General features: G+C 41.5%; 1 protein-coding gene across 2 annotated transcripts in view; it reads right to left on the bottom strand.

Annotated features, from left to right (window-relative positions):
• Window positions 1-13470, bottom strand: part of NELL2 (neural EGFL like 2) — a 108664-nt gene that overhangs the window by 51599 nt on the left and 43595 nt on the right. For both annotated transcript variants that reach the window (XM_081022335.1, XM_081022334.1), the window contains exons 10-12: window positions 10133-10224; window positions 8473-8575; window positions 3171-3299 (exon numbers count right to left, since the gene is read on the bottom strand). In XM_081022335.1, coding sequence (XP_080878461.1) covers window positions 3171-3299; window positions 8473-8575; window positions 10133-10224 — 324 coding nt within the window. The remainder of the gene's footprint in view (window positions 1-3170; window positions 3300-8472; window positions 8576-10132; window positions 10225-13470) is intronic.

The following is a 13470-nucleotide window of genomic DNA, read 5'->3' as shown; positions in this document are numbered from 1 at the left end:
CGGGGTGACACCTCGGCCCCCTAGAGTTGGCACACCTGATGCCTACTGAAATTAATGGCTCAATTCCCATGCAGTGGAGTTTCTATCTATTTTATTTTTAATTGAGACATAACATTGTGAATATCTAAAACAAGCTACTATAGCAACAGTTCTGAAAATGTTTTTTCCCCCTTTGTACAAATTAACAATTGCTTGATGGCACTGTACATAATGGGATTTAGATTCACCTTCTTATGATCTGTAGTATGAGAAAGCAAGAGATTGTGCCAGATTACAAGTAGCTGTTAAAAAATGGAAGGGGCAAATTTATTCACAGCACCTAATTAGCCAAGGAGGCAGGTGAATACAGATGTTGCCTTAGAAGATATGACAGCTAACAGCAAGAAAAACAGAAGTGGGCATTTAATAACAAGGAGCTCTCAACAAGGTAATCAGAAGTAGGGATGCAGTAGAAATTTTGTTCAATTTATATTTAATTGAACAGAAACATAGCTATCCATTCACAGTTCTCCAATTTTTGAAACAAAATACCCCAGCCAAAGAAATTGTACAAAAGTACATAGGTCAGGGGAAAGTTTCCACAAAAATGGGTAATTAGTGAAAATAACATAGAAAAATGCACACTATTAGGAGAAATTGCTTCCAAAAATGTGTTTAATATGTAATGCATATAATATGTAAGATCGCATATTGAAATGTGTATTAGCAGAAATGTACATTAAAATAATGAACAGAAAATACTGAAAAGAAAGCAATATGAAAATATACACTGAAAATATAAGAAACTGAGGGAAACCAAAATTGCCCAATTTGTCCATTCTATTCAGAAACTAGAGCTAATGAAAGTTAAGGCAGTAAATATCACTTATTATACCAACTTCAAATCATCCAGATTTACTGGGAGAAATTCCAACTTAAATAAATAAATAAGACATGCTCCTATGCAAATATCCTTAGGCTCATGTGCTGATTTTTGGAGATTTCGTGATGCAATCCCTTTAAAAACGCCAACAAGCATTTCAAAACCATGAATAAATTATCAACTCTACAGGTGATACAAGTCTTGCCAGTGTTTTCATTGGCATGTTTGATTTACCTCTCATCTCTCAAACACTGCATCTTTAGAAAATGCTTCATTAGTGGAAAAATAGGTTTACCATTTGCCTTCATGGCTGGCATCAAGCACATTCCTTCTATTATTATTAACAATCTCAACAGCCACAAACAATTATAACTGCATAATATAGACCACACGCAGTGCAGCCCTATGTATCTCTACTCAGAAGTGGACTTCAGCTTTAAAGTGCAGAAAGCATTTTGACAGTGACTACAACTGCAGCCTCTGGGTATGAGGAACCTTTGGCAATCCAGATGTTGCCAAACAGCAGCTTCCATCAGTGCCAACGACCAACGACCAGCAAGGCCAGTGACCATGGATTAAGGGTGTTCAACAACATGGGGGGGGGGGCAAAGGTTTTCTACAACCGCCACAAAAAACACCCAACCTATTCCAGGATTGCAACGATAAAAGCCAATAATTATTTTATTTGTCCTGAACAGTAAAACCAATTATTTTGTTCATGCTTAGCTACATTTTAATACAGATCTTGCAAATAAAGCTTTCAAATGCAATTATTTTCCAGCTTCACCTGACATAGTAATTGCTTACAGACTTGTAATTAATGGAGAAGGAAATATTTAGTTACATGCTGTTCTACTTCAGCATGCCCTGCCAGGAGGAAATGGTGGTGGGAAAGGAAGATAATGGATATCTCTCATAATTGCAATGCCTTGGCATTTTTATGTTTCAGAGTATTCAGGTGGCCAAACATAGCAATAATGTTTCTCCATATGATAGCCAAGTTTATGAGAGGTGGTTCGTACAAGCACCTACACATCCACCATATTCAATACTTGCTGACTCACAGCTGAACTCATTCCATCAAAAGGCATCAGGCAATAACTGGAATGCCTTAGAATGTGTGTCATCTGGCCTTGATCACAAACTGGCCTGGAACTTTGAAGAAACTTTAAAAACAAAAATGTGCTTTCCAGCACATCAGCCTGTAGCTGGCCAATGAGAACCACCATCTTTCCCCCCCTTATGGGAACAATGCTACATCTTTTGGATGAGATATTCGTTATTAAAATGATGCTTACCACAAGATATTTAAATCTATCTCCTGTTGCTTACTTTATACAACCTTTAAGGTAACATAAATATACCTGGGGATTAATTAACAACTCAGGAGTTATATTAAAATGACACGATATTCAAATTTTAGCTTATCTGAGTGAGATCTGAATGGGGAAAAGTACCGTATTTTTCGCTCTATAACACGCACCCGACCATAACACGCACATAGTTTTTAGAGGAAGAAAACAAGAAAAAAAAATATTCTAAACGAAACAGTGGATGTATGATTTTTGTGGTTCATGCTATGGCCACAGACATGTGATCTGACGGTGAGTTTGGGGTAGCCCAATGCAAAAATCCTGAGGATCCATGTAGATCCATGCTTTGTAACCACGTTTTTGCACCACTGTGGCCCCAGGCCACAGTGGGTGCGTGATTTTTTTGGTGCAAGCTGTAGCCATGGACATGCTATGTGATCTGATGGTGAATTTGGGGTGACCCAGTGCAAAAATCCTGAGGATCCATGTGGATCCGTGCTTTGTAACCAGGCTCTCTGTCCCTCTATTCTCCCCACTCAGTGGCTCTTCTCCCGCTTTGCTGTTTCAAAGCGAGCCACGGAGGAGGGAAGGAAGGGGAACCATGGATCTTCTGCTCACGACTGCAGCAGATCCCCCCGCCATCCATAGGCATCGCTCCATAACATGTACAGACATTTCCCCTTACTTTCTAGGAGGAAAAAAGTGAGTGTTATGGAGCAAAAAATACGGTATATACTATAGTAATATATTAATTTCCAAATCAAGAATTCAGTTGTATTAACATATTACTTTGACACAGATCAGATTATTATTTTTTTAGGAAAGGGAGAACCTTAATTGGAGAGATAATTACTTCAGCTGATTAATATGCTTTAAATTAAGTCCCCTGAATTTAATGAGCCCATCACTTTGACAAGTTGTGAATTAATACATACTTTTTGCAGTAATCCACACTAATTATTGTACCTGAAACAGATTTATTTACAAAGAATTACCTTCACAGTATGCATTGTCCTCTCGGAGAGCTCGGAATCCATCCCGGCAGCTACAGACAGCCCTGTCTTCAAGGTTCCTGCAAAAAGAATTCTCCAAGCACTTGTGTCCTTCAGAGCAAAAGTCGTGGCCTAAAAGTAAGTAAAAATGATGCTTAGAAACGCTAAACAACTGAAGTAGGCTATTCAGTTCCTTCTGAATTCAGCAGCACAATTCCAACTAATTTTAACTTTCTAGGATTGAAGTTTACGTATATCCATTCATTGTCTTTCTTGGGCCACATGGCCATTTCTGTATTTGCATGTCGAAACCCCGCAGCCACCCCCTCATTGGAAATAACTCACACAAGGACACAGATATTAGGTTTATGTTATTGGGCAAATTTTGGGCACAACTTTATTGAATTACAGAATGTGAGCTGTATTGGCTTAGGCATTGAATGGACCCAACTATATCTGACTCCTGCCCATGTGCAGGAAGTCTGGTAAGGGTAAACCACCAGTAGGGGGAGCCCTGTCGGTGCGAACCAACTCAAGCTCCCCCTGGTGTTCCCATCGGGGTCGTGTCAAGGCCCTAGCCCCCAACTGGGCTTCGGACAAGATCAGCACCCCCGGATTCCTTTAACGGAATACCCTTAAGCATGGAGGGGCAGGTGATGGCCACACCTCCCCTCCCCCAAACAAGGTCAAACTATGCCTAACCGCAATCCTAACAAAGTTGTGACGATTGCTACGAGGTAGGCGAAAACCAAATGGCCAGTGCCAATTTGCCAAGTGGAAAAATTCCTACCAGGCCCCTTGGACAACCAAGGCAACCAACCGAGGTCCATAGCAAGGCCAGTGCCTAATCTGCGAAATAGGGAGGAAGGGCGGGTGATTGAGGAAGCGAGCCAAAGAGGAAGTCCTCTGGCTCACTCCTTGGTTTAAACTGTCCCAGCCATGCCTCCCCCAAATAGCGGATTGGCTGGCGTGCTGGGATCCCCAGGCAACGGGGGACAAAGTCCCCCACCCCCGGTGGGGAGTGGGTGGCCACGTGGTCCACCACAACACCTCCCCACTAGGAAGTAGAGCGGATTTTTTAAAAAAAAACTTGTCAAACATATATTCGGTAGTGGCTGGCAGGGCAGTATTACTCACTTGGCTTTCTAATGGCATTCACTGCTGCTGGGTACTGAGAGCGGAAGAGAGGCAGCAGGGAGCCTGGTGTGGTGCAAATGCAACAGCTGAACCATTCTGCACCATACCCAACTCCCCACTGCCTCCAGCTCCTCTCACTTTCCCTCTTGGTACCTGACAGCAACACTTGACACTGAGAAGCCAAGTGAGCAACAATGCCCCACCAGCTGCTATATGAATTTTGCTTTTGATACTTAGAGCCTAGCACCTCATCAGCAGGACTGGTGAGTAGTTTCTTCCTCAACAACCATTATAGTTTACAACCTCTATCATTTTCAAGTACTTAGGAGCAGTGTTTGCCAACATGGTGCCCTCCAGGTTTTCTGGACCACAACTCCCATTAGACCCAGCTAACAGAGCACTGAGACCTGCAGGTATAAGGTGATATACAAATTTAATAAATAATAATAATAATGGTCCAAAACTACACAGGTTGGCAAAGGCTAACTTGATTATGATTATCAAAACACTTGAACTGGTGGTTGCCACTGTGGGAACTAAACCAAGGCTTCTAAAGATCAAGAGGGAAAATTATGTTCAACTGACCCAGATCAGTGCTATCATCATTATTATCTAATAGGTAAAAAAGGTAAAGGACCCCTGGACAGTTAGGTCCAGTCAAAGGCAACTACGGGGTTGTGGCGCTCATCTCACTTTCAGGCCAAGGGAGCCAGTGTTTGTCCACAGACAACTTTCCAGGTCATGTGGCCAGCATGACTAAGCCACCTCTGGTGCAACAGAACATTCTGACAGAAACCAGAGTGCATAGAAACTCTATTTACCTTCCTGTCGCAGCAGTACCTATTTATCTACTTGCACTGGCATGCTTTCGAACTGTTAGGTTGGCAGGAGCTGGGACAGAGCAATGGGAGCTCACTCCGTCATGTGGATTCAAACCATTGACCTTCTGATCAGCAAGCCCAAGAGGCTCAGTGGTTTAGACTACAGCACCACCCGTGTCCGGTATACAATCTAGTTAAATACCATAGCTGAATTCAACTATCTGTCTTTAATTAACGGTTACCACCTCTTGACAATGGCCAACGCTAAAGAGAAATGTAACAGTGTATTTTAGTGTTTTGAAGTGCAAGGCACCAGTTTTAAGCCTTATCCAGCCATAAATCTCCGAGAGAATTCATGGGCAAGTCACTAAGGGCAAATGCAGAAAACATTTATGGGGGGATGTAACTTATGGGCAGTATACATATGATGTCACCTGTAACATCCTTCTAAGTGGTGGATTCTCTCTCCTCCCACCACTTACATTCCTGGATTTCTCATTGTGTTCAAATGTTCAGTAAAATGGTCCTCAACACTTGGCAGGATGTGACAGCCATGGTCAGTGCAAGTGATTCACAAGCAGAAACTTTCAGCTGCCATTGTGGGACAATAAAATGACTCGGAAGCTGTATGTTGTCTGCCTAGCCACCTCCTGTGCTCCTCAGCAGGGGCAGCCAGCTAATTAGTAGTTAATTCTGAAGCAATAATGTCTACTAAGAGCCATTCTTTGTTCCCAATCTGTATGTCACCCTCAGCATTTATGGCTTTTCTATTTGCTTATGAATAGCAGTATTTGGTCCTATGGCAGCCTTTGTCCTGTTCTGTCTTCCCTCACAAAGAGCCCTAGTTAAGGACAAAGTATTAGCCTTAGGCTAGACTTTTCCCGGCTTATATCAGTTTGTGTCAGAACCTGAGCATCACAGGAGATGGCGGTTACATTTTCATTATTGATCAATATGCTCCTTGTGGCTATGCGGCACTATGAGAGAGCAAGTACAGGAGATTAATTATATACTAATTTAGGCTTTCAGAGATAAGATCTGTAGGCAGCTCCTGACAGGCAAATTCAAGCTGCCCCACACACAGACAGACATGGGAATGTTCTGATAACAAGCATGAAACCTGCCAATTACACTTCTCAAGCCTGTGTGGTCTCCATGAATAATCAAGAAATATCGTAATGAACATATCCCTCAGAGCCATTTAAATAATTTAAATCCATCTGTGAAAACGTCCTTTTGAGTTTATTTCAATAGATAGGATAGCCAGGATCTTACCCAGTTTCTGTCATATTCTTTCATTTAATTTTTATGTCTGATTTCACTAATTACATACTTGGTGCCTGGATAACCCAGGAACCGAATGTGGCTTTCTTTTTCGAAACACAAGTATATTGTGAAGCCCAGGAGACTGGGAACTTGTTTCATATCTGCAATGGTTTATCTATTAGAAAAACCAGAAGAGTGTGTGTGTGTGTGTGTGTGAGAGAGAGAGAGAGAGAGAGAGAGAGAGAGAGAGAGAGATGCAACTGTTCACAGCTTTGAAGGAACCAATATCGCCCTGGATGAGAACAGCAGACAAGAAAACCCCAGAGAATACCTTTATCTTTTACCCTGCATTGCAAATCACGGCACACACCATCTGTTCAAAGTGCCATGTGATAAATGTGAGACTATAATCCTTCGTATTCCTTTAACTCTCCATAGTGAACAACATTAAAGTGGGAATTCGGTGTTCTATCAGCAAACCAAACCATGTTAACTGATAAAGCAACTACAGCTATTATGAAGTACACACAATCAGCCACGATCACAGCCCAGCAGGAACAGCATGGAAGCGATCCATATGTTCCCTACTATTTAGGTAACTGCAACAGTCCTGCTTCTAGCAGCTGGAACATGGAAGGATGCCATTTTCAGCAATCCCACCTCACTCCTGGAGACCCCCCTCTAAATCTGCCCCAGTGGATTGGGGGACTTTCCCACACACACAGGGGTTTGGAGTGTGCTGCAGGAGTGGGGGGGGGGGGAATGCCACAAATTGCTTTCTTCCCCATTCTGCTGACAGATTCCCTTCCATCCTCAGACAGTCACGGGCTGATACTTTTTTTCAAAAGGGTACCTATGTTAGTATATTGAGGCAGCAGCAAAACAGAATGGCACCTTGAAGATTCATAGATCTATTGTGGCATAAATGTTTGCTCGCATGCATCAGATGCATGAGAAGTTTTTCATTTTTCAGCATTCCCGCGGTCACCATGCTCGAAGCAGTTGTGGCTGCAAGCAACTGCTGCAGCTGCTCAGGAACTGTAGAGGCCTGAGAAGTGACTTCCATGTGCAGAGGCATGCAACACTGACAACTGGGAGTGGGTGGGGGGCTATTTAAGCCCACCTCATTCTTCTGGCATCCTCTTCATTCTGTTGGTTACCTATCCTCCCACCCTATAGACAGTCTTTGGTTGTTTTTGGGGTGCTGAGGGTGGATTTTTTGCTCGTGAGCGGATTGGCCTTGCTGGGCAGCTTGTTTTGCCTGCTCTGTACTGATGTGGTAGCCTGGAACTTAGAGGAGAGATAGTCTTTAAAGAGGTTAATTGACCACATTATAAGGTAGGGATGCGGGTGGTGCTGTGGGTTAAACCACAGGGCCTAGGGCTTGCCGATCAGAAGGTCGGTGGTTCGAATCACCACGATGGGGTGAGCTCCCATTGCTCGGTCCCTGCTCCTGCCAACCTAGCAGTTCGAAAGCATGAAGTGCAAGTAGATAAATAGGTACCACTCCAGCGGGAAGGTAAACAGCGTTTCCGTGCGCTGCTCTGGTTCACCAGAAGCGGCTTAGTCATGCCAATAAAGCGAGATGAGCGCCGCAACCCCAGAGTCATCCACGACCGGACCTAATGGTCAGGGGTCCCTTTACCTTTATAAGGTAGGTGCAGGTAGTTATGACACAGTTTAGGTTTGGCGAGCAACCTCAGGCATCTTTAAGGGTAAGTGGCATAGTCCTAAGACTTGCCTTCAGGGCTGTGGGACAACACTGGCATGGTTAGGCAGCACCTTTGGTACCAACAAGTAACATCTGCCTGGAGTTGCTGGGGCCCCAAAGATGGGATGGATCAGGAAGGCCTTCTTACTCACTTGAGAGGGTGATGCTTGAGAGAGAAAGTAGAGGAACGAGTCACAGGTTGGCTCACCCACATTCTATTAATTAGATCCCACACCTTGGTTTCCATGTGGAGATTGGTTTTGGGTTAAATGAATAAATATATAAATGTGCCCCAGTTCACTCAATCTTTGTATCTCAGCCGCTCATTTCCCCGCATGGTTGCAAGAGTAAATTATTTCATTTGCCTTACCTTTACAAACTTTACAGCAGCTGTTAGATAGGGAGATTTGCTGAGATTCGGGACAGTTCAAGGCGGGACAATCTGACTTCACTATACGTTGCATTTTGTAGTCCTATTGGGGGGGGGGAGATCATTATGTACTTTAAAAAAAACACCAAATTAAGTGCATATGCAGATTTAAAGCATGTAATAAAAATGCAGCTGGAAAGTGTAAGTTACTCAACAGCCAGGTTGTTTTTGTCATCATCCAACTTCATAACAACATCCATAGGCACAAAACCATAGAGAAGCAATGAATCAAAATGTTTAATTAAAATACTAAGAATAGTTTCCCTTCTACCCCAAATTGCTGTAATTTTCCTAAAATGTTTTCAAAAAGTTTTTTTTTTTAAAGGACAGATGCTTTCATTGATATGGATTACTAGCAGGTTGCTACAGATAGAAGAAACTCAAAACTCATTTTTCTTTCAGAGTTCCTTCTTTCTCACAACAATCCAGAAGCTTAAATAAGCTGATCTCAGTTTTATCAATATTCTTTTTTTTCTCTCTCTACAGAAGTCAATAGCCATATGTCAGGAAAGTATTGTTTGGAGGAAGAAACTTTGTATAAAATTCAGCTGTAAAGCAAAAGCAAAAGCACTAACAAAATCCCACATTACTCAACCTTTCAATAAATATGATGAAACAATATTACAAAGTTAGTGAAATATTGTACACAATGTGGCTAGGGTGCAGAGCTTATTAGTTAGTTATAATTATAAAGAAGAGAATTTTATATATAAGGATCATGTCCCAAATGTGAGAACTTCCTGGTTATTCTGTTCATTTCTACCAATGATGAGGGAAATGGCAAAGTGGAAGGTGCAGGCTTCAAACTTGCTCTCAATTTTCACCTCAGATAACATAAATCAAAACAAAACAGGACCATATCCAACATCCTCTGTCGGCTAGTGTATGGGCCAGGGGTTGGCAACCTAAGGCCCATGGGCCACAAGCAGCCCATGGGGGGGGTCGTTTATCCAGCCCATGGACGCCCGCTGCCTGCTGGGTCAGCTCCCATGTGCTGCGCTAAACCGGCGCAGAGCAGAGCAGGGAGCACCTCCTGCAACTCTGGCCACCTTCCCATTGGCTGCAGGAGCTTCCTGCAGCCCATGGGAAGCTGCACATGCCTCCTCCGCACCGGAAGGAGCGCAGGAAATATCGTTTGCGCATGCATGCATACAGGCACACTCCAGCTCACCGCAGCATCTGCGGGACCGTGAACTGGCCCAAGCCACAAAAACTTTGCCAACCCTTGGTATGGGCTAACCTGTTGTGTCAGATGAGTTTTAATAATAATGTTCAACAAAGGAATCCTATGCAACAGCTGCATTGGCAAAAACTGTGCGACTGTTGTGCGGCGACGTTACCAGCAACCCGCTTATGCATTCTCTTGTTCAATAACACCCCACTTTTCCAAAACATTTGTCTTGCAAAACAAGCATACTACTAAGGGACTTAAACTTACATAGAACCCCATTTTTAAATATTTATATATTCAGTTAAGATTGGTATAAAAACTAGCAAAACGCAGCAAACCTAGAAAGCCACTGCTACCATATTTTTTGCCAGGTTTAACTATGGGTAAGGGCACATTACAAGGAAGAGAATAAGCTAACAGTGATCTTACCTTGCATTCAAACAGAATGCAATCCCCTGAGTTTGAACGTACGGTTTCTCTTTCACCTTCAAAGTATGTTTTGCCTTCAAACACACATATCGCTGCAGAATTGAAAACAGTACAAAACTTTGGTTTAATTTAGGTACACAAGTTTTACATTAAATACCCCGAGAATATTTCATATTTAAGACACTGGCAGAGCATGCGAGATCATGTAAGCTTAGACATAATGTAATGGCCACTTAGAAACATAGGCACTGTAAATTAGATAGAAAAGTGTCTGGTTGTGGGATAACTGGGTTCAAGGTCAGAGCATGAATGGGATGCTTTAGAGCTGGACTTCCTATCTGTCTTCATGTGCCTCCTCCACAAGAAGTCCAGAGGGTGGCAAGACAAGAACGGGCCTTGTCTGTGGTGGCTCCCTGTTTGGGGAATGCTCTCCCAAGGGAGGCTCACCTTGCGCCTTCTTTACATATCTTTAGGCACCAGGTGAAAACGATTTCCTTCAACCAGGCGCTCGGCTGATTTTATGGCTTTTTAAAATGTGTTTCTGGGACAGGGGTTATTGGCCTGCTTCTTGTTTTCGTTTTATTGTGTATTATGTGTTCTCATTTTGTATTTTTCAGTTGTGAACTGCCCTGGAATCTTCAGGTGAAGGACAGTATACAAATTTAGTACATACTAATAATAAAGCCAAATCCCAAGACCTTTGAGAATTTCAGTCTTTTCTTGAAAAAGAAATTAAATAGTGGTAATGTTGTTGTTGAAGTTTTAAGCACTTTGGGGTTTTGTTAAAATAAAAAATCTTATAAATCCAAGGTAAGTAACAGAGAAGACTACCAGCATAGATGGAAAGGAGCAGGCAAGTATAGCATTCTTGTATTTTCTACAACATGTATGCCAACATAATATGTGATTGTCTGTGATGACATGTGATTGTCTGTGGTTGCATATTTCTTTTGGGGGACTGTCTATGTGTTCACATGTATCCATATGCTTAGAAGGTCTGTTCAGATAATTTGTGCATGGAGAAATCTAGTACAGTATAAGCATCATCCCTCTCCTGTTCAGTGTGCCATTACTGGAACCATCTATGCATAGCTGTCAACTTTTCCCTTTTCTTGCGAGGAACCCTATTCAGAATAAGGGAATTTCCCTTTTAAAAAGGGAAACGTTGACAGCTATGCATCTATGCCAGGTGATGGATTACACTAAGTTCCATTTCCAATTCACTTTACTTTCCACCAAAGCAAGATGTGGAATGCTCTATTCAGCCTTCCCGACTTGTAGTAGCTATATCCTTTTAAAGAATATACATTATATATATATATATATATATATATATATATATATATACACATACTGTCTCTTAACTGCAAATTTCACAAGCCTGTATGTATCAGTTTCCTGTGCCAACAGGATTTTGATGTGTATTTTGACCTTGGAAATAAGGGTGAAAGGCAGGTCATATTGAACTGAAGTATCCAGTGAATGTCCAGTGAAGATTTCATTTATGCCTGTCGGCATTCCTCCTAGGAATGAGAATGTGTTTATTCTGTCACTGATAACTCCCTATTGGGCTGTTTTATCTTCATTCATCTTAACTTCTGTTCCAGAAATATCACAGAAATAACAGGACAGTGGGCTTTTCTTAAATGTAGCCACTGAGTGAGAGATAGCCCATTTGCAATGTCATTTTAGTCAAGATCAAATTGGTTTACTGTCCTTGAAATGCCTCACCTAAAATTATTTTATCTGAAAGATCCAAATGACCAGCTATGTTTTTTGAGGGCCACCAGATACACTATTTTCAGCTGTGGATCTATCTTAACTGAGCATAGCATGTTGTTCTACATTAAGCACACCATACACAGTTTCCCAAGAATAGGTCCTGCTGAACTCAGTGAAGCTTATTTCTGAGTATACATATTTGGGATTGCATAACAAGTCTGGATCCAACCCATTGTTTATATTTTTCAGTGATAAATCTATGTTCAGATCGCATAAAACCATGGCACTAATCAGTGAGGAACGTTTTAGTGAATCAAAGTGTTTCTGACTAATGATTCTAGCCAAATTAATTATCAAATCATTGCAACCTTATTAGGAATAGTTTGTAAAGTGAATATATGCTGAAATGCCCAGATTGCACTACCATGCCCTTCAAAAACAACCTGATAGTTAAATACTGTATTAAATACTGTACTGCATTTCCATTTCCTTATTTCCATTGTTGAGTATTTAAACAGCTTCTGCTCACTGCAGCTCTCTATATTAGATGGATGTACTTGGAACATGCATGTCTTGATTATATCAAATCCAAACACTTGACCTGTACAACATTCACAGCATATGTATAACCCTCTGACCTCTCACCTATCTGCATGATAGATATGTGAAATCTCAGGTGGTGTGTGATCCATATGGAGGGGAGAAGCAACATGAAGAACAAGTATAATTATTACAACAATCTGTTACTGCCTAGTTCCACTGATATTCAGCTGAACAGGATTAGCCACCCTACTGGTGAAAAGGTCTAGCATAACTCATTTTCTTGAATTTTCTTAAAAGTGACCATGACAGCTTGATGCTCTAAAGCACTGCACTGGATCAACCCTAATTCTCTTCAGTGGCACAAGGCATGCCCTAGTGCTTTGAGGAGAAAACTGTGAGTGACAGCTCCTAGCTGCAGGCTTGCTTCCAGAAATTTCACTTCCAAAATCTCCCAACAGATATTTGCTGAAGGCTCTTCCCTGGGGAATTTTGTAGATAGTAGGTAAGCAAAAAAAGCTTGATATCCAAACACCTTATAGACACACAGGTTTTTCTAGTAATAAGATACAGTTTCTATAAACTTGTTGAATGCATCCACTTAAATAGATAAGAGTTCCATTAAAGCTATAAATGAAAATATATTTGCTTACGTCAAACCTCACCTGCTTAGCTAGTTTGTGGTTTACAAACCTATACTGAAATAGGCCAATGGCCCATCTAGCTTCATGTTGACTGCACTAACTAAAGAGACTCAATAGGGTTCCAAATTGAAGCCGTTCCCAGCATTACCTTGAAAATTAAACCAACAGAGCTAAGCATGTGCCCTACAGCTATGCAACAGGTCATCCCTAAATATTCAAATAGTATTTGGCAATTAGCCTTGTGTACTCTATTGGGGTTAGATTGAATATACTGTATATCGTTCTTAGAATATTATATAGTATAATATTCAGGGTACTCAGAATATAATGAAACCCTTAAGGAATTGCTCACTAGTCAATATTTTTAGTCTCAAATGCGTTGCCATAACAATTACATCATTTTTTAAAATATATAAAAACAATAACACCAGT

This window comes from Podarcis pityusensis, assembly GCF_964106645.2.
Source record: "Podarcis pityusensis genome assembly, chromosome: 10".
Taxonomy (NCBI): domain Eukaryota; kingdom Metazoa; phylum Chordata; class Lepidosauria; order Squamata; family Lacertidae; genus Podarcis; species Podarcis pityusensis.
The sequence above is the reverse complement of the archived record's forward strand: the minus strand, read 5'-3'. Positions and strand labels throughout refer to the sequence as shown.